Source organism: Ochotona princeps, chromosome 3 (assembly GCF_030435755.1).
Source record: "Ochotona princeps isolate mOchPri1 chromosome 3, mOchPri1.hap1, whole genome shotgun sequence".
NCBI lineage: Eukaryota > Metazoa > Chordata > Mammalia > Lagomorpha > Ochotonidae > Ochotona > Ochotona princeps.
Window position 1 is genome coordinate 91,681,701 of NC_080834.1, and position 22,893 is coordinate 91,704,593.

Sequence of the window (22,893 nt, forward strand, 5' to 3'; positions counted from 1 at the left end):
CATTAGGGTTTCTAAGATAACAGCAAGTGGAGATCCCCCATCCCAAGTATTGATGTATTTTGGCAGTTGGGAGCGGTCCCTTCTCCCCTCACCCTTCCCTAGACACAGGAAAAAAGGGAAGCAAGGGAAAATCGGCAGCATTTGTCCACTCGCTTACCCCATGCCTCAATCCTCCCAATTCTAGTCAGTAGTCCTCATGGGCTTTCTCATCAACTACATAAACAATGTCAACAATAAAAAAATTAAAAAAAAAAAAAAAAGAGTTGGTTTGCAAGGCAGAATCACAGCTACCATTAGAAAACTTCTGCCAGACACGAATGGGAGGATGACAGAATAAGGAAGTCTAAGCACAGATTTCTCTAGACTTATAGCCAAATGATTTACCTGTAGAGCCTTACAATAAAGCTGTACACATTTTAGTCACTTACACAATCTTGAACCATAGAGATGATCTTGGAGAATCAACATATCATAAAATTTTTTACTTGTAAAGAAAAGAGGACCTTAAAATAAAATTTTAGAGAAAAGTACTAATTATTTAAAATTAAGAGGCTACAATTTATTATTATAATAAAAACATGCACAAACTTGATCATTACAAGTTGAGTCATTCAATTAGACTTCTAAAACCACTGCTTGACAATAAGATACTGTTGAGTGACCACTGGGCAGAGACAACTTCTAGTGAAAATTAACAATCATAATTTCAAAATTAAACCATAATTTCTATTTTAGGATTTTTGAATTGTGAAAGTATAAGAAAGGAAACCTGGGCTAGTATTGTAGCACAATGGGTTCAACAGCTACTGGTGATGCACCAGTTCAGCTCCTAGCTGCTCTACTTCCAATCCAGCTCCCTGTAACGTACTTGGGAAAACAGTACAGGATGGTCCAAGTACTTGGGCCCCTGTACCCCTTGGAAGACCCAGAATGAGGTACAGGCTGCCAGTTTGGACCCAGCTGTTGAGGCCATTTAGGGAGTGAACAGCAGACAGAAGAGGTTCCTCTAGCAGCTTCCTTTCCATCTCCTGCATTTCTCCAACTCTGCCTTTAAAACAAGTACATCTCAAAAAGAAAAAAAAGGACCAAAACAGGACAGATTTGCCGCATTTTTATAACAATGATAGGCATAGTAAATGTTACAGTCTTAAGTAAATAATTTATTATTGAAAATAATGCTATAATCTTTGTATCAAATCTGAATATGAAAAACAGAATTACTACATGTTGGGAGAAAAATGGAACTTACATAAGTTGGTGTCTCTAAGCTCTCTGTGTTGACCAGTACTGGAGGAGGATTTGCCTTTAAAGAAAGAATTGCAAATACATTAGCATAATATGAAAATCAAAACATTCACAAATGTTAAGATACATATAAATGATTTGATTTTTTGTAACCTATGATTGTATATGAGCTTTATATTTTAAAATATTAATCCACTTTCCAGTACTACATAGGAAAAAATTGATGTATTTAAGTTACATTTGTTTTTATGAAATAAATTTATCTTAGAAATTCGTAATTTTTACAAATAAGTTTAAAATAGTCATCTCATAAAAATCTATGAACATTTGTTTTTTTTAAGGATTTATTTATTTTTATTGGAAATCCAGATTTACAAAAAGGAGAGACAGAAAGATTTTGCATCTGTGGTTCACTCCCCAAGTGATCACAATGGCCAGAGCTGAGCTGATCTGAAGTCAGGAGCCAGGAGCTTCTTCTGATGGGTGCAGGGTCCCATTCTATTTCACTTTCCCAGGTTAGAAGCTGGGAGCTGAATGGGAAGTGGAGCAGCTGGGAAGCGAACTTGCGCCTGTATGAGATCCTTGGGTTTTAAGTGTGAGAATTTAGCCACTGAGCTATTGCACTAGGCCTTAGAACACTGGCAAACAACTTCCTAGGTAACACAGTCTCAAGGATTCTATAATAATGCCAACAATCTTACTGGTCAGAAAAATTCTCCTTTGCACTGAATTATTTGAACATGAAGTCTCTCACACTAAAAAATTAACTGCAGGGCGCAGCACGGTAGCTTAGTGGCTAAAGTCCTCGCCTTGTATGTGCCAGGATCCCATATGAGCCCTGGTTTGTATCACAGCTGCTCCACTTCCCATCCAGCTCCCTGCTTTTGGCCTGGGAAAGCAGTAAAGGACAGCCCAATGCTTTGGGACCCTGCACATGCATGGGAGACTCGCATGAGGCTCCTGGCTTTGGACTTGCTCAGCTCCAGCTGTTGCGGCCACGTGGGGAATGAACCAGTAGACGGAAGATCTTCCTCTGTTTCTCCGCCTGTCTGAATTTCTGACTTTCCAATAAAAATAAATAAATCTTAAAAAAAAAAAAAAAAGACTGCAAAGATCTACAAAATTAGAAACATATGTCTGAATGTAAAAGCTCCTGATTATTTCATTACAATTTTGTTCTTAACTGTTATTCTAGACTACTCATAGAATAACAACAGATTATTACAGTACAAAGGCAAAAGAATGTAAATCTAAGTATTATTTGAAAATCACAAAGTTTTCTGGTGCAGAAATGTTTACTATGTAGGTGAAACTGAAGAATAAAACGCACTTACTAACAAATGTAAAACAACAGAAAAGTGATATAATTTCCTTCAAAATTATTTCTTCTGCATTTTTAGTATAAAATACCAAGACCAACAGTATTTCACAGAATAAAAATCTGATTCTTATTGAAACTTTAGAAGGTAAGCTTATTAATATTAACAGTTCTCCAACTAGCTAGTCATAAATATACACGGTGCGCTCAAGCTATCATCTGTGACACCAGTATCCTCTATCACAGCACCAGTTGGAGTCTTGACTGCTCCCTTCAGGTCCAGCTTCCTGCTGATGCATCTGGGAAAGCAGCACAAGATGGTCCAATACTTAGGAGCCTGCTTTCAATTGGAAGAACCGGATGGAGTTCTGGCTCTTTCCGACTTTGACCTGACCCAGTCCCAGCCACTGATGTCAATTTGGGGAGTAAACCAGCAGATGGAAGATTTTTCTTCCCTCTCTTTCTTTTATTGTAACTTTACCTTTCAAATAAACAAACAAAAATAGGTGAACAGAGTTCAAATGATACATTATTTTCAGCAAAATGAATGATCATCATAAAATGCTTAAGAACAGTTTCATGACCAAAAAAAAAAAAGAAAGAAAAAAATAATTAAAAAATTGTACAATAACCTAAAGCAGGTTTTAAAAAGTAGGTAATAATTTGTCATATACATATATATACACTAACTACTTCATGTTCAGTCATACTTATTCCTTTGAATAATTTAGTGAAACACCTGAAAATCAAAAATTGTATTTGTAAATTTACCATTCAACTACATTCAAAATTGTAGTATCAATATCTCAATAACATGTACAGATCATGCAAATTTATAGTAGTTTACTCTAATAAAAAATTAATGACATGGGGCCGGAGGCAGTGTAGTGTATAAAGCCACTGCCTACAACTCCAGCTTCCCATATGGGAGCTGGTTCATGCTGTTGCATTTCTGATCCAGCACTCTTTCAATGGCCTAGTAGAACAGTGGAAAATGGCTGATGTGCTTGGGTCACTGTCACACATGGGGGAGACCTAGATGAAATTCCTGGCTCCTATCTGCAGCCTGGCCCAACCCTCATTGTTGAGCCATCTTGGGAGTGAAACACTGTTTCTCCATTTTTCTACCTTTTGAATAAAAACATCTTTTTAGAAGATAAAATATCTGTCCTGGAATAAATCACATATTTTTAAATAAGCCAGAGATGTTAATTTTCTCATATTAAAAAAATATGTGAATCTGATAAAGCAGTAATCTCTAGCTCCAATTTAGCAAAAGTAGGAATGGGACTTAAATGGGTGGCACAATTTGAATAGGGTTAGATATTGTAAAACTCAGAAGAAAAGCAACGCCACAGCATCAAACTTTTGACTACTCCAGCAGCAACTCTAAAAAACTGGCTATTTTAGAAGGAAGAGATACAGAACACACACACACACAAATTAGTACTTTCAGATAGGTGAAGTAAAGGCAAAAGTTCACCTGGCCAATTTGAGACACCAGGATTTTTACCAACGACGGTGGGTAGCAGGATAGATAATATGAATTATCAACTTCGCTTAACAGATAATCAAATACAGAATGAAAAATTATTTCAAACAAAATCCCTTTCTGCACCTCCTTCCAGTGACACTGTATCTCAAAGACCTAGGGCTCCAGGTCTCTCAAGCTCACACTGTACCAATCATTAAGTGATATTTGACTATGGCTAAATGACAATCATTACTGAAACTCATTTTCTCCTCTTGTGAAGACCCAGCAGCATCTGTCTTCACCCAAGAGGACAGTATGAGGCCCCCAAAATACTAGAAAGACAGCTGTGAAATGCTCATGAAATATTTAACATATAATTTGTAGGAAGTCAAGGTAGGCAAAAAAATTCCTGCCCTCCAAATACCGGAGATCCATATCTTAAACTCTGAACCTAGAGGTGCACATAAAGAGAAGTGGCCACTGACTATTGCACCTCTCCTTGCTGTGGTTGAAGGTCACTTAAAGGGGCCAGTTTCCAGTTATTCTTTTTCACCTTTTGGGTGTCAGACACTGAAGACTATTAACATGTCAAAAGTAATTACAAATACAAGGAAATTAGAAGGTAACTGCACGTGCAGGGAAAAACATACACTCCCCAAATTTAACGCTGAGCCTCAACAACGTACCTAAGAAGAAATCCTGGAGCGATAAAATGAAGAAACGAAAACAGACATTAAAAAAAAAAACAAAAAAAAAACCCCAAAAAACCAACACTGGCAGGAATGACAGATTTGGATACTCAAAGAATTCATAAAATTAAAGCTAGTATAACAGAAACTGAGTCTGAGAAAGAGTGAAACAAACAAACGAAAAAAAAAAAAAACCCAAGTCTAAGGTCTGCACCCCACATCCCCCAACACCTTGGACATAATCAAGAAAACCAACACATGGTTTGTGGGAATCCCATAACTGAGAGTGGGCCCGGTGTGGTAGCCTAGCGGCTAAAGTCCTCAACTTGCATGCGCCAGTTCTAATCCTGACAGCCCCAATTCCCATCCAGTTCCCTGCTTTTGGCCTGGGAAAGCAGTCGAGGACTGCCCAAAGGTTTGGGACTCTGCACCCGTGTGGGAGACTCGCATGAGGCTCCAGGCTAAAGGCTCCAAATCAGCACAGCTTTGGCTGTTGAGGCCACTTGTGGAGTGAATCATCGGAGGGAAGATCTTCCTCTGTTTCTCCTTCTCTCTGTTTACCTGCCTTTCCAAATAAAAAAAAAAAAATCTTAAAAAAAAAAAGTGAGAGAGAGAAAAGGGTCTGAAGCTTGATGGTGTGTGTAAAGTGTAAAAATGAGAAGGAATTCTGAGACTGAAGCACAACAAAGGAAGCTTCAAATTAGAAAAAGAGTTTACTAAGGAAACTTAAATACAGCATTCCAGCTCAAGGCGGACATGAGGTCTAGTGTGATGATGTAATTAAGACTCGTCTGCCAGGATGGTGTCGTAGAAGCCTGTCCAATGTCAGAGATGCAATCATGTGCTTCTGCATAGAGTAATGGTGTTACCAAATGCCAAAGGAGCATGCAGCTCAGTGTGTGTGTGGAAGGAAAACCAGGTGCGTCAAAGGAAACCAGCTAAACCTTACCAGAAACTACACTTGCATGCATCCATTCCCAACCCACACGCAGTATTAACACATCCATCAAAACGTGTAACTGCACATGCGGACCTAAGAAGCTAAAGAGACTCAGAAGCGAGTGCCCTTTTTGTTTAAGGCGCAGTCATTTTGAATAGGAACCTGACTAACTAAGCCTTGTGCCAGCACTGCAACAGTAACAACTGCTTCCTGTAAAATGCCTTGGTGTCTCAGCTCTCAGTACATGGATCCCTTAACAGTGGGAGAAGAACAACTTTTTATATTGAAAAATCACAGAGGAGCTCGAGCTAGATTCTTTACATAAACTTTAGGAGTCAGCTTTCAAGGAGTTTTGTTAGTATGCCTGATCTTATTAGAAGACTTGTGATACCATTTAAATTTTATAGTGGTGTCACCTAGGCTGTCCACGTAGTATCTGAGGGGCAAAACTCAACATACTGTTACTATGGTCTGCTGTAACCAAGGGAGCAGAAAGAATATGTGGAGAAAGAGCCCAAATTTACAAATTTTGATGAAATGTATGAATGAAAACATCCAAGAAGCTCAAGGACTTCCAAGTAGGATAAAGTTGGAGACTTATATTGAGACACGTTAAAAAAACAAAACAAAACATCCACAGGCCAAAAACAAATGGAGCTTTTTTTATATTAGCAAGTGAAGTGACTTAAACTGTGCAAGGGATGCTCAGCAATATTATTCTTAGGTGTCTCACCAGAAACACTGGAAGCTCAAAGACAGCATGGGGAATATACTGAAAATGTTAAAAGAAAAAAAAAGTCAAAATCTTTTATCTGGCAAAACTAGTTATTCAAAAGTGAGGAAGGAGCCCACTGTGGTAGCCTAGTGGCTAAAGTCCTTGCCTTACAAGTACAGGGATCTCATATGGTTGCCGGTTCTAATCCCAGTGGCACCGCTTCCCATCCAGCTCCCTGCTTGTGGCCTAGGAAAGCAGTCAAGGATGGCCCAAAGGCTTGGGACCCTGCACCCATGTGGGAGACCTGGAGGAAGTTCCTGGCTCCTGGCTTCAGATCGGCACAGCACCGGCTGTTGCGGTCACTTGGCGAGTGAATCATTGGATGGAAGATCTTCCTCTCTGTCTCTCCTTCTCTCTATATATATACCTGACTTTGCAATAAAAATAAGTAAATCTTTGAACAAACAAACAAACAAACAAAAAAGTGAGGAAGAAGGGCCAGCATTGTGGCATGGCAAGTAAAGCTGCCACATGCAATGCTGGCATCATAAACTGGTGCCAGTAAGATGCTGGGAATCCATTTCCCTGTTTATGGCCTGGGAAAGCAGCAGAGGTTGGCCCAAGTGCTTGGATCCCTGCACCCATGTGGGAGACGCAGAGGAAACTCCTGGCTTTGATTCAGCTTATTCTTGGCTGTTGCAGCTATTTGGGAGTGAACCAGTGGAAGGAAGATCACTTGCTCATGCTGTCTGTCCCTCTCTCTCTGTAACTCTTTCAAATAAAATGATAATTAAAAAAATAATAATAAACTCTTAACAAAGCCAAGGCAAATGGTGGCAGGCTGGCACAGGGGATACTACTTGGGACTCCTGTATCCCAAATCGAAGTGCTGATTTGAATTCTATCTTCTCCATTTTCAATCGCACTGCCCACTAACATGTCTGGAAAGGTAGTAATTGATGGCCCAAGTTCTTGGTCCGTGCTACTCATGTGGGAGAGCTGTAAACCTGGCTGTTTCAGGTTCCAGCTACTGTACGCATTTAGAGATGAACCAGGAGATCAGAAGAGTGCTCTTCTCTCTCTCTCTCTCTTCCAGTCACTCTTTCAAAAAATAAATACATCTTAATAAGGAAAAATAAGGAAGCTGGTGCAGTGTACACTAATACTCTGCTTGAGACCAGTTCATGTCCTGGCTGCTCCACTTCTGATCCAGCTCCCGGCTTGTGGCCTGGGAAAGCAGAGAACAGGCCAAGAGTCTTGGGTTCCAGCACTTACATGGAAGACCTGAAGAAAGCTCCTGACTCCTGGCTTCAGATCACCACAGCTCTGGTCATGACAACCATTGGAGAGTGAACCAGCAGATAGAAGATTGCTCTTTCTAAATTATGGAAAGTAAATAAATCTTAAATTTTCTTTAATTTTCATGAAATTCAGATTTACAGAGAGAAGACACACAGAGAGATCTTCCATCTGCTGGTTCACTCTCCAAATGCCTGCAACACCTGCAGCTGAGCTAATCTGCAGGAGGGGCCATGAGCTTCCTCCAGGTTTCCCACATGTATGTAGTGTCCCAAGAACTTGGGCCGTCCTCTACTGCTTTCCCAGGCCATATGCAGGGAGCTGGATGGGAAGTGGAGCTGTGGAGACTAGAACTGGTGCCAATAAGGGATGCTGGTGCTTGCGTGGACAGGAAGGATTAGCGCTTGATCTCCCACACCTGCCTCAGTAAAGAAATCTCTAAAAATAAAAAAGACATAGTACTATAGATTCATATATTTTTTAAAAAAGAAAAAAATGATAAAGAAGTTATGACATTGAGTTTCATTACCATTGGAGCCGCTTTGAGTTACGCTATAGATAAAAATGAAAAGAACAAAAAGTAACTCAAACCCCCATGATGAAATAAAGATGTCAGTAATGGTAAATTCATAGAAAACCATAAAAGATAGTATAGCTTGAGTATCCCTTATCTGAAATCTTTGCAGCCACAGGATTTTACATTTCAGATTTCTGAAAAATTCAGATTTGCTTATATACAATGAAATATCTTGGGGATGGGACCCAGTCCTAAAACAAAATTCATTTGTTTCACATAAACCTTATACACATAGCATAAAAGTAATGTTTAAATTATTATTTTTAAACAAAGACACCTCATATTTACTGGTTCACTCCTGAAATGCAGGGGCTGGGGCAGGTATGGAAATAATAGCCAAGAATGCAACTCAGGTCTTCCATGTGTGTAATAGGAACTCAATTACTAGGTTATCAGTCTTCCAGGGTCTGCATTGTCAAGAAGCTGTAGCTGATGTTGGATGTTGAAAGTCTTAATTGCTAGGCTAAATGCCTGTTTTCATTAAGATAATTTTCTGTAACACAGAATAATGATTTGAATAAAAGTTTCATGGTACCAAACTTTGTGCTTATGATGTCCTCTAGGTACAGCACATAGGTGCAGGGTGCAGGTTTTGGATCTTGAAGGATTTTGGATTTTCAGATTAGTGATGCTCAATCTGTAGTGTAACCATGGTGTGTGAATTTACTTTCTGCTTTCTCCACAATTTAAGATACAAATGTATTTTAAAAACTGTTGTGTAAAATTAGCCTAAAAGCTAGATATGAACCTAAAATATTAAAGTCTGATTTGGTAAATAAGTAAAACAAATGATTAATTTCAAAGCTATTATTCTAACTTTGGTTTTTAATTTTGCATTTTGTCTTCTACATAAAGAGATTAATGCATTAAAAATCATTACTTCCTGTTTCTGGACATAAATGTGCCAGAGAAATTATGAGGTTTCATCTGTAATAGGAAATTCATCTCTAATAGGAAGAACTGGAATCTGCTACTCATCTACTACATGGGAAAACTAAGGTTTTACAAAGTTCAGTTACTTCCTTACCATCGAACACCTAGAAATGGGTGACGCCAGGAAGAAGTAGAGTCAGGTCAGAGTACAAATTCTATGTTCTTTCTGCAACTTCAAGCAACCAATGGTTACACTCCTCTCTGTATGATACTTCCTACTTGCAGAGGGCTTTCATTAAGTTCTAGTGATATAATCAATATAAAAGAACTATATAAAGTATTCTACAAATGGTGAAAGACAACATACTTAAAATACGATCGTTCATCCTGTCTCATTTGTCTGTCAAACTAATTTTGAAGTAAGGTAGGTGTTCCCTCTCATTTTAACAGATGAAGGTTTAAATCTAGTAATTTGTACAAGTGATACAGACAGGTGTATAATCTAAATTTTATGTTTTCTGCTTCTATTTCTATTACACATTATGCACTGAAAGTAATGGGTCTTTAAGGGAAATTTTGTCTATTTCATTTTTTAAACATTTGTGCTATTCATCTACCTATTTCACACCCACCCACCCAACTACTGCATGACAGAGACAGTGAGACACCTTCTACCTGCTGGTTCATTCACCAAATGTTCACAACAGCCAGGCCTGGGCCAAGAGCCCAGAACTCAATTTAGGCCTTCCACCCGGTGGCAGAAACCCAAGTATGCGAGCCTCTCGGGGTGAATTCAAGCAGGCAATCAAATTCAGGCACTTGGATATGAAATATGGGCATCCCAGATGGAATCTTCACTGCTGCACCAAACACACATCCCTATATTCATTTTAAATGTTAAATTGAATTATATATTTAAAAGATTTAACTATTTCTTTGAAATGCAGAGTTATGGAGAAAGAGGGGAATACACAAAGAGACAGAATGAGAGAAAAAGGGAGAGCAAAAGATATCTTCCCACTGCTAGTTCACTCTGGAAATGGCTGCAATTGTCCATGTTTGGCAAGGTGAAAGAAAGGTGCCTGGATTTCTATCTGGGTCTCCCACACAGGTGGCAGCAGACCAAACACTTGGATCATCTTCTGTTGCTTTTCCAGTACAATATTAAAAAGATGGATTGAAAGTGAAAAAGCTGGGATGTGAACACATGTTCATATGGGATGCCAGCAACATACATGGCAGCTTAACCTCCTGTCCACAGCACTGGCCTCCAAGTAAGGTGTAGATTACCAAAAATTTTTTCTAGACAAACACATAACCAGTTGTATTAATTTTAATACATACATTATACTGAATTAGAACACATGATCATTCATGGGTCTCTGTGGTGTATTTAAAACCTGGAGTGAGGAACAGCAAAGTAATGAGCTTTACTCTTATGTACTTATAATCTCACTGATTTAAAAATACACCCACAGACCCATACTTATCTCTGAGAGAGAGAGAGCAGAAAAAAAGAGTGTTTCCATCCACAGGAGCATTCCTCAAAAGTTTACAACAGCCAGGATATGCTGGGCTGCAGCCAGGATTTGGGAACTCAATCCAGATCTTCCACGTGGGTGGCAAAGATCCAATCACTTGAACCATCATTACTGCATTCTCAAGGTCTGCTTTGGCAGCAAGCGGGAACAGGTATTGGAACTACCCCAATATGGGATGCAGGCATGCTCACTGGCATTTTAATTGCTAGTCCAAACATGTTTTTCTTCACCTTTTGAAAAAACTAATCCTTGGGTGACTACTAACACTGTGTTGTATATTTCACATACATTAATTATGCTATCAACCACCATAAAAAATACATTTAGTGAAGTATTACCATCATCTTCAATCCTACAGATGAGTAAACAGAAGCTCACAATGCTTAAGAAAACTGTGTAAAGTTACACAACTAGTAAGCAACAGTAGCAGTGGAATTGGTGTGGGTCAATCTGACTCTAATGCCAGCATTTAACTATAAGGCTGTGCAGTTAACAGTTTTTAAGTATAGTGGGATACTAGGTTAGGGATATTTGGGAGTATATAAATGAGAATTCTGAGCAGGGAAGGACAGGGTCTCAATTGAAAAAAAAAGGCTGGTACAAAACTTCAAAAGATTCTAGAGAATGATTTTCTAAGATTAAAATGTTCAACCAAAGTGAAAAGAGTAAAACAAAATTTTCAATTTCCTTTAAAAAATATAGTACTATTTAAGCCCTAGGTATTTTGAAAGATGTTACAATATTATATTACAGTAATCTTTACACTGCTCACTCAGAATTATATTTTATTTATAAATTCAATTTCTTCTCTGCAATATGGAGAGAACATTCATTTAGATTATCTTTTCACTTCTTGCCAGCTTTATATAATAATTTAGTTTTAATGATTTTCAAAAGGATTTAAAGATTATATGGAAGCACAAATATTACTAAAGTTCAGTCTTTTCACAATATGACTAAAATGTTACAATAAGACTTCATTATTCTTATAATTTTTCCTATATTCCTACTTTGTATGATGAGTTTCTGAATTTTCAGAATAGAAAGGATATTGAAATTTGATTTTCAAGGCTGATTTCTCCTTTTCCCCTTAATGAGATGATTTGTGAAACTATGCTTTCCTTGTTTTATGTGACAGATCAGTTAAGTACCAAAATACCTATGGATACAATTACTCACACTTAAAATGAGACTGAGGTTTTTCATGCCAGAGATGATTATTATACTCAATATTTTCAATATGTTCCTTCTGAGTAACTATTGTGAGGTCAGTTATGTCTCAATAAGCGAATCTTTGGAGTAAAAAGGCTCTGTAAACTAAAAGTGGTCAGATTATCTGACATTTAACTTTTAAATGTAACTTTACAATTAACTTTAAAAATAACATTTTTAGGGCCCAGCACAGTAGCTTAGCAGCTGAAGTCCTCGCCTAGAACACGCCGGGATCCTATATGGGAACCAGTTCTAATCCTGGCAGCACTATTTCCCACCCAGCTCTCCGCTTGTGGCCTGGGAAGGCAAGAGAGGACGGCCCAAAATCTTGGGATCCTGCACCCACGTGGGAGACCTGGAAGAGGCTCCTGGTTTCAGACTGGCTCAGCCCCAGCCAGTGAAGCCAACTGGGGAGTGAATCATCAGACACAAGATCTTTCTCTCTGTCTCTCCTCTCTGTGTATCTCACTTTGCAATAAAAATAAATATATCTTTTAAAAAAATGCATTTTTCATTTCAAAGGTTTAGATTTACAGATAAGTTGCAGTTAGCACAGATAAAAATAATTCCCATATACTCCAGACACATGAGTTATTTTAAATTAATAAATGGGACACGTTATCTACAGGACAGAGGAGAAATATTTCCAAAGAAATACATATATAGGGAAACAAAGTGGTATATGAAATGACACATTTAGTATAAGATCAGAAGTGCAATAATTATTATTACTTTTAGAAAAGAAATAAAATGTTTTGGGATAAAAATAATTTAAATTTTAAACAGATTTGCAAGTGCTTTAAACATGATAAAAATTCTTCTAAGGAGACTGAGTATGAATAAATTTAAAATGTGTCCTGTTTCTAAGGCAACCAAATAACATGGCAAATGTTGATCCTATTTTCTGTTAACACTTAATTCCCCCCAAAATATCAACTGAAAGTAAAAGTAAACTACCACATCCAACAAAAAGCAGTCAAAACAGTTTAAAAGAATACAAACAAAACATTAAACACAAATGAAATATTTATGAACAAAAAAAGAAATGAATAAAAACCTGTGGTGTGGTGGGTGGGATGACAGTATTCTCAGCAGGGACTGGCAGGACAGGGATCACAGGGACAGTGGGAGAAGAGGGAGGAACAGCTTCTGTTGGCTAAAAATCATCAATGAGAAAAAATCAGGAAGACACCAAAACAAAGGGAAAACATATAACACAGTTGTGCCATAAACTAAATGACTAAGAAATACGTACAACACTAAAACATACTTTAAGTAATGAGAAAACGCTTCCTAAAAATTAAAATAAGTATACCACCAATAATTGCAATGATTCTGTTGTCAAAATTATTAAGTATTTCTTAGATGCTTAGGTACAAATAAATGATAATAATCCCTTCATGCTAATCACCCTGGGGGATGATACCATGGACTTCACTATTTTCCTAGCATTCAGAATACACGATTGATTTTTTCTTTGTATTCAAAGAGAGAAAAGGATTCTTAATAACCCATCAGTCAGAAAATGAGGATTTAGAATGCCACAAAGATTCAAAGTACTTCAAAGTTAAATTTATATTAAATAATTGATGCTAATAACCTTTACTGTCAAGAATAAAATCCAGCCCAAACCCACATGTACAGTCATTAATGAACATAATTAAATGTCACTGAATTGTATACTTATAAAAATGGTTGAGGGCCTGACATGGTAGCCTAGTTGCTCAAGTCCTCGCCCTGCACAGGCCTGGATCCCATACGGGCACAAGTTCGTGTCCCAGTAGCCCTGCTTCCCATCCAGCTCCCTTTCTGTGGCCTGGGAAAGCAAGAGAGGACAACCCAAAGCCTTATGACCCTGCACCATGTGGTAGACCTGGGAGAAGCACCTGGCTTCAGATGGGCTCAGCTCCGTCCACTGAGGCCACTTGGTTAGTGAACCAGCAGATAGAAGATCTTCCTCTCTGTCTTTCCTCCTCTCTCTATATCTGCCTTTCCAATAAAAATAAATTCTTTAAAAAATGGATGAAAGGAAATTTTCTCTTACACACATTACACCACAGTACAAAAAATACTACAAATAAAGCCTCTGTATGACTGGCTTGGATTACCATTTATGTATTATTTCCACAGGGGAAAAAAATTTGAATCCCACAATATTAACTTCAAATTAGTAACTTATGTAGTCAACAGGCTGTGACTCTTTGATTTACAAAAAAGTATGAGAAAACTGGATATAAATATGGAAAATTAAGTGAATATTACTTTCTATCTCATATTACACATAAAATAAATTCCAGACGGTTTACCTGCATAATTGAGAGAAGTAAATAAAATATTGTCATAGACTGGCAATTTATTGAACAGAAAAGTGTATACTGTTGAAGCCTAAGCTGGTGTTAAGTGGTGTCCTGCTAAATCTTAACGCAGGGTCCGAACATCTGTGTGCATGGAGTAGACTGGAAGTAGCAGCTGCAGCAGCAGCCTGGTATATGCTGCTGGAAGCAATGGAAAGGTAAGCTATGTGCGCTGGAATGTGGCATGAAGGCTGGGGGCCTTGGAGGAAAAGGATATCTGCTGCAACTTGTGCAGAGGAGGAATGTGCCTGCCTATGATGGTGATGATGAGGGGGCTTGCTCATGTCAAAGGGATTTTGATGTAATCAACACATACAGAAAGAGTAACAACAGCAGGGGTCCAAAGATCCTTGTGTCGGAAAAAGAATGATACAAGAGAATATTAAAATATTCATGGAAAATGAGATTAGAACATGAACTTTCCATATACATTTTGAAGCCCCTAATAAACACAGAAAGGAAGATCCAGGGTGCTGAATGAAACTGGAAACATAATGTGCTTGGATATACTCAGATACACATAAAAAACAGAAGTGTGTGTATACTCCCTAGTTCTGCCCATGAGAGGAACAAGAAACAGTTAACACCTCATCAGAATGAACATATTCAGCACTTGTGATCAGACTGCCAAATACCCAGTCTTCAATTTAAAAAAAAAAAAAAGATAAAGAAGAGAGGTCCTTGTAGAAATGTCAGTTTAATACATGCAAAGAGTGCAGACTTCTCGCTGAGCCAGAAAATAAAGTGCTTGAGAATGATGCGAGAGTGACCAAGGACACAGAAGGCAGTTTAGAGGGCTGCTTGTGGGCAGATAGGAACAATCTGAGACTCAAGTAATGACAATGGTAGCTTAAAAACTGAGTTAAGAATCTAACAGTCCACACTGATATTAAAAAAAAAAATAGTAGATAAAACATTTCTTTTTAACAGAATGACAACTAAAAATACACAAGGAGTGATAGATGTATCATTTGGCAACCATCATAGCAATAACTCATTCAAGAAAAAGCAATAGATGCTAAAACTTCCTCCGGTTGCAGAGTGAAATTTCATTTCAGCAAGTGTACGTGAAAATTCACTCTTCAAAAACGGAGAAACTCCTGTTACACTCCATGAAAATGGAGCTGAAGTGCATAATAGCAAAAACAAAACAAAACAAAACAAAAAAACCCCACAACCAACCAAACAAAACCAAACCACTCCAGTCATGGTCATGGACACCTGGCTCTACGAACTATCTCACAGAACTGATTCAGTCAGCCCTACTTTTAAAATTACCTTTATTTAACAACTGGTAGAAGAACTGTTAACTACATAGCAATTACATAGTAACTCTCACACCTGCTAATTAGAACTTGCTAGCTCTTGCAAGCACAGCACTGCTAATGAACTCCATTCAAAATCACTTGTGTAGATCTCTGTTTTAATAAAACTTCCAACCTTTTCTCTGTTTTCCATACACAGGAGAAGGCTACACTGGTCTGTTCATATGTATACTCAGTTGCAATCTTAGTTTTTATTCTTAATCCCATTATTGGAAATTTGTTGTTATATTCTTGTTTGAATGAGGTTGTTACACACAATATCCTATCAAAACATTCATCTGTTACTGTGCAGAAACTTGGCTGATACCACCTCAATGTGATTAAAGTTAACCATCAGTAATGGTACAGATTAAAATCATGTGCCATTCAACAGAGTCTAACAGAACACCACTTTGGCGATACTATCAAAAATACATAGCTTAAATATTAAACTCAGAAAAACCCAAATTGAATGATACACCATAACATAACTTATTATAAGTCATCAAAGTTTGTCAACAAATCTAAAATTTTTGATTTCCACTTTCTGATAAAATACTGAAAAAAATTTGATGTAAAAAAGATACATATTAAATATATACAATGTGATGAGTCTGAACACATATATGTACTCATGAATACAGCATCACATTCAAGGTAATAAACATAACCATTGGGGCTGGCATGATAGTTCAACAGGCTAATCCTCTACTGGAAGTGCTGGTAGCCCATCTGAGTGCCAGTTCATGTCCTTGCTGCTTTGCTCTCCATTCGGCTCCCTGCTTATGGCCTGGGAAAACAGCAGAGGATGGCCGAAGTTCCTGAGATCCCGCATTCACATGCGAGACCCAGAAGTTTCCGGCTTCAGATGGACTCAGCTCTGGCTGTTGGGGCCATTTGGGGAGGAAATCAGTGCATGGAAGATCTTTTCCTATGCCTCTCCTCTCTGTAAATCTGCCTTTCCAATAAATAATTTTTCTTAAATAAATACACTTCATTATTTCAAAAAGTTTTTTCATGCTTCTCTATTGCTACTATTTTGCTTTGGTTATTTAAGAAAATAAGAACTTACCCCATTTTTATGATAAACTATAAATCCTTTAATGTTACATTTAAACTCTATTGCAACCTTCTGTCTCTGAGGCTTCTTATAGCATCTATTTTCTTTAGATTAAAATCTAAATACCATTTAAATAAACCCCTAAATTAACCTAGATCATCTTAAACCATCTCATTCTCAACAGGGCACTGGGCAAGTACTTGTTAAAAAACATTTGCCTATTTCTTTTCTTTTTTTTTTTTTTAAAGATTTATTCAGTTTATTACAAAGTCATATATACAGAGAGGAGGAGAGACAGAGAGGAAGATCTTCCATCCGATGATTCACTCCCCAAGTGAGCCGCAACGGGCCGGTGCGCACCAATCCGAAGCCGGGAACCTGGAACCTCCTCCGGGTCTCCCACATGGGTGCAGGGTCCCAAGGCATTGGGCCGTCCTCGACTGCCTTCCCAGGCCACAAGCAGGGAGTTGGATGGGAAGTGGAGCTGCCGGGATTAGAACTGGTGCCCACATGTGATCCTGGGGCTTTCAAGGTGAGGACTTTAGCTGCTAGGCCACGCCGCCGGGCCCTATTTGCCTATTTCTTAAGGAACACAAATACTTAAAAAGAAATGACATAGCAACACAAATGATTTCCAGTCCAGAAATGATAAACACCTCTTAACAACAACAAAATTACAAGCCAGTAAAATAATTCGGTTAAAAACTAGTCTTAAACAAATAATCAAATAACAGTTGACAGATAAGCAACAGCATAGATATCAAAACTGATACAGTAACATTAAAGAGATAAGAGGATGTCTAAGCACAGCACTGAGAGCATGGTACAAATCTGGGGAACTGTGTAAGATGGTTCTAAATTGGAAAATGTCAAGCTTAAGATTCCAATATAAATAGTAAGGCAGCAATATGCAGTAACCATTTGGGTTACCGCAGAAAAGAATAGCATTTCAAATTAGAAAAATCTTATATAACTATTTCAATTAAATGGATAATAAAGACTGTTATTCCATTATCCTTGTCCTGCTCCATTTGCATCACTTAATAAGATCAGCCCTGAAGAATTTTTTGTTGTTTTTGAAAAAAATCTTGATCATGTGACAAGCAACCCTCTCAGCTGTTTCTATCCATAGCAACACCATGGAACCATTAGTCTCTGAGGCTGCCTTCTTCAGAGACTTGTTTCCATGACAACAGAGGCTATAATACCAACACTGTCTCGATGAGCACTGCCAAAAAAAATTGTAAATTTCTATATAATAACTGGACAGATTGTACATATCTTAAACTGTCTTGAAATTGGTATCAATTTGACAACTATTAAAAATGTTTACAATGACTTGTTTTTAGAGATGGTTATTTTTCCTTTAAAACTTTATTTTACATCTAGTGTAAGGTATTAAAATTATGAAACCAGCATTTAAAACACAAGAGATTTTCATAGAAGCGATACAGGGTCTCATCAGGTACATCTAATTTAGGACCACAAACTATCCTCCCTTATTTTTGTTCTTCGGCAGTAAATACATATGATTGAGATGACTACCTTTATTAAACTCTTCTCTGTTTAAAATAGCTAAAGTGGCTTAATTATGTGCATATAAATCCTTACAGCTATAGGAAGAGATATAGAGGGGAAAACAGGGAGTCTACTATGGCTGTGGTAGTTCAGCTGAGATGACGACAGCCTTAAGCTTAATGATGGTTAACTGTGAAAATGAACATGTGTGGTCAAATCAAGAATTATTTCTGAATGTAGAGCCTGTATATTCGTGTGTCTGAGAAGTCAGAACTGAAAGATTATTAACAATAATACCAATAGTGATCCCTAAAATATCTTTGATCAGTTAGACCCAAGCATTAAAGATCTGAAGGACACCTAAACACACTAAGAAAATTTTCTATTTATTAAAACTAGTTTCAAAACACAACATGAAACTCCAAAGAAAATAACTGAAACCATAGTACAAGCCAACAATGCTTGTATCTTACATTAACATGTTCTGTGAGTAGGTAAACAGAATTTAGAATAAGCACAAAGATTCTAAAGTAAGATCTAAAGTACTTACATTATTCTAAGGAAAATTAAATAAATAAATTAGCAAATCTTTTGGTGTCAAATTCAGGTGACAAGGAAAAGCACTGTCATGATACTGTTGGGACAGTAAAAACATTATTCTGTTCTTATGAGGCATTATTAATATTTTTAAGCTGAGTTCTTTGATCCTTTGCTAAAAGATCTACTACACTTTAATGAGGCATGTTTCTCTAATTAAACATCAAAGTGGCTAATTAAGAGTAAGAATGAAATCAGGGGGAAAAAAGGTGCAAATCTTGAATTTTTGTATTAAGATAAAATACAGCATACACTGATCAAACATTGTTTGGATGGAGTCCAGAATGTATTTAAAAAGTTGCTTTCTGTGGCTTAAACAGTTTACCTCAATGTCCTTTTGCTATTCTCATTGCAAGTAGGTAATTTCAATATAAACTGGTATATTTAAAAAAGAAAATTTTATTTGAACCCACTGAATTCTGTTTATGCCCTAAGTAGCCCACAAGCAAACATCCAATCATCAATTAATCATTATTTGAAAGGCAGAAGACAGCGAGGCACTCCCCAAATGCCCACAAGAGCTGTACCAAGAGTTGGGAATTCAATCCACGCCTCCCTTGTGAGTGGCCAGGCCCCAACTACTTGGGCCATCACCTGCTGCTTCTCAAGGTGCACATAAGCAGAGACAGGAATGAGAACTTGGAGCAGGCACTGAATATAGGCACTCTGATGTGGGACCTGAGGTTCCAAATCAGCACTTTAATGCTAGGTCAAATGACTGCCTCATGGTAGCACACTGTTCTCCTTGCGCTCCGAACGCTGTATTTTTAACTGTGCCCAAAATCTCAACTTTAACATGGAGGACTGGAAATGTTACCTAAACAACAGTACGAGAAAGAACAAAAATAATAATAATACAGCATAATATTTTTTAAAAATTGATAAGCAACATTTAAGTAAGAATTTAAGTTATTCACATTGCATTCTGAATTACTCCACCAAATTTTTTTTTTTAAAGATTTATTATTATTGGAAAGCCGGATATTCAGAGAGGAGGAGAGACAGAGAGGAAGATCTTCCATCCGATGATTCACTCCCCAAGTGAGCCGCAACAGGCCGGTGCGCGCCAATCCGAAGCTGGGAACCAGGAACCTCTTCCGGGTCTCCCACACGGGTGCAGGGTCCCAAAACTTTGGGCCGTTCCTCGGCTGCTTTCCCAGGCCACAAGCAGGGAGCTGGATGGGAAGTGGAGCTGCCGGGATTAGAACCAGCCCATATGTGATCCCGGGGCTTTCAAGACGAGGACTTTAGCCGCTAGGCCACACCACTGGGCCCTCCAAATTCTTATAATCTAGGAGTACGTATTTTCTTAAAAGATTTATTTACTTAGAGGAGGGAGAGAGAGATGGTTGGGTAGGGAGATAGAATGAGTGAGCAAGCACATTCTTCCATATACTGGTTGCAAAAATGGCTGCAGCTGGGCCTGAGTCATGCCAAGCCAGGAGCTCAGAACTCACACAGGACAGTTGCAGAGGTCCAAATACTCACATAATCTGCTACCTTTCTAGGCCCAAATGCAGAAAGCTGAATTTAAGCGGAGCAGCCAAGACTAGAAGCAGCATTCTGGCAGAGTCAGAAGTAGTGACTGAACTCACTTTACCACAATAGTGGCCTCAGATTTATACATTTTTAGGTTATAGCTCTACATTAAAATGGCTTGAATAATTTATAACTAATTCACATTCAAAATGTACAAAATTCTTCCTAGGTATCATCACATGAAGTGAGAATAAACAAGAGCAGAGAGGCTGGTACAGTGGCTCAAAGCGCAATTCCTATGTAATGCTGACATCTGATATGGGCGCTGGTTCTAGTCCTGGCTTCTCCACTTCCCATTCAGCTCCCTGCTATGGATGGGGAAAGCAGAGGACTTGGACCCCTGTAACCATGTGCAGAGAAAGCTCCTGGCTTTGGATTGTCTAAGCTCTAGCCATTGTGGCTATTTGCAGAATGAATCAGAGGAAAGAAAATTTTTTGTAAATCTGCCTTTAAGGTAAAATAAATACCCACCCCAAAAAGAAAAGAAAGGAAATAAAACACAGCAGAACATTTGCCTACTCACTCAGTAAATATTCGTCCATTGTATATTCCATGCTAGTCTAGGGGAAAAGCACATACACTGTAGCACCAGCACTTGTGAAGTTCAAGGTTTAGCAGCTAATGTTAAACAGAATCATTATCCAATTGAATATTAACTTACAGCTACAATAGCAGTATCAAACACAATTCTTGTGAAAGCAAGCATTACTTTAAATAAAGGGCAAAAGATAAAGATTATATCTTCTATCTGGTCATATCATATATAGGTCAGTCATTTTTAACACATGGCTTCAATCTTGTTGAATATATCAAAAGCATAAATTTAGAGGCCCAGTGCAGTAGCCTAGTGGCTAAAGTCCTTGCCTTGCATGTGCCCATATGAGCACTAGCTCATATCCTGGCTGCTCCACTTCCTATCCAGCTCTCTGTTTGTGGCCTGGGAAAGCAGAGGATGGCCCAATTCTGCATCTGGGGATGGGGTGGAGGGGGGAACCTGGAAGAAGCTCTTGGATTCGAATCAGCTCAGCTCTGGCCATTGCAGCCATTTGGGGAGTGAGCTAGTGGACGGAAGATTTTTCTGTCTCTCCTTCTCTATAAATAAGCTTTCAAATAAAAATAAAAATAAATCTTTTAAAAGATGTATAATTTTTTGGCCTACTTATCCTTGAAGGAATCTATAGCATTCCAAAAACTATATAAAAACTACAAAATATATACCATATTTGTATGAGATTATGTAACAAACTTCACTTGAATAGTTCTTGAAACTAAGCTCATCTAGTCTATGTTGACACCAATTTCTTATTTTTCAAAACAGGCTGTTTTTCTCCCCTTAAAAGATGTAATGGCATCCCAAATGGGCACTGGTTTAAGTCTCATGTGCAGACCTGGATGATGCTCCTGCCTCCAGCCTTCCAACTGGGGAGTGACCAGCAAGTGGGAAACCCTTCCGCCTGCCCCATGTCTGTCTGTCTCTGTAACTCTATCTTTCAAATAAATAAAACAAGTGTTTGTATTTTTTTTAAAAAGAGTGATTTCAGGTTCACAAAAAACTCTATATGCCACATCTGCAGCCTGCCCATTATCAACATCCTTGCACAAGTGGCTGTGTTTGTTATAATTAATTAACCTACACTAATACATCATTATTACTCAAAGACCACATTTTAGGTTTCATTGCTGGTGATGGATATTCTACGGATATTTACAGGTAATATAACAACATGCATCCTTCATTATTAGGTAGAGCAGTTTCACTGTCCCCTGCAAATCCCCTGGACTCCCTGTAGTCTATCTCTTCCTTTCTAACCTATGGCAATCACTGTTTCTTTTTTCCTTTTTTTAAAGATTTATTTATTTTTCTTGAGTCAGAAATATATAGAGAAAGGGAGGGAGGGAGACAGAGACAGATGGATCTTTCATATGCTGGCTCACTCTACAAATGGTTGCAACAGAGCCTTGCAAAAAATACCTAAACTAGTAGTTGTGAAAGTGTTGAGATAGGCTCTATGCTGGAAGGAATGATTTGGAACAAAGAAAAGGGGAACAGAAGATTATTATAATGGTGGCTTGGTGCACTGAAGATCAAACATTCTCTGTAATATGTAAAACTATCAATTCAATAGGAGATACTGAATAGAAAGGGAATGCTTTGCACTAAATAGTACTTGAAGGAACAGGTTTGGATGACACTACCTGAAATGTGAGAACAAAACAGAGAAGTCTAAGGACTGAACCTTGAGACACTAACATTTAGCAGTAGCAAAAAGGAGAACACGTTGGACAAAACTGAGCTTAGTAAAGTATCAGTGAACACAGCAGTGATCATTAGAGCAGCACGCAAAGCTCAAAGCAGTCACATACTGTCTTAAGTAAAACAAACACTGAGAATTCATCATTGGATTTGATAATTTAACACAATGAGGGTTTTTTGGTTTTTTTTTTTGGTGGTGGGGGAAGGTTACTGGCTGTAATAAGAGGTATTACAGGTGCTATGTATGCTGGAGAGAATTAGTATAAAGGAAAAGACAGATGATGCAACAAAGGACTTTCAGAAGTCCTTGAATAGTCTAAGGACCATGAATTACTACAGAAAAACAAACTTAAGAAATGCAGATGGTTTATTTGTTTAACAGAC

The 22,893-nt window shown here is 38.0% G+C and overlaps 1 protein-coding gene across 15 annotated transcripts in view; it reads right to left on the bottom strand.

Moving 5' to 3' along the window:
* The window catches only part of DLG1 (discs large MAGUK scaffold protein 1), a 213,371-nt gene that overhangs the window by 96,235 nt on the left and 94,243 nt on the right, over positions 1 to 22,893 (bottom strand). For 10 of the 15 annotated variants that reach the window (XM_036494750.2, XM_036494749.2, XM_004577808.3 and 7 more), the window contains 2 exons: positions 12,941 to 13,039; positions 1,250 to 1,303 (listed from right to left, as the gene is read on the bottom strand). In XM_036494750.2, coding sequence (XP_036350643.2) covers positions 1,250 to 1,303; positions 12,941 to 13,039 — 153 coding nt within the window. The remainder of the gene's footprint in view (positions 1 to 1,249; positions 1,304 to 12,940; positions 13,040 to 22,893) is intronic. The other 5 variants (XM_004577810.4, XM_058662092.1, XM_004577809.3 and 2 more) reach the window with 1 other exon arrangement.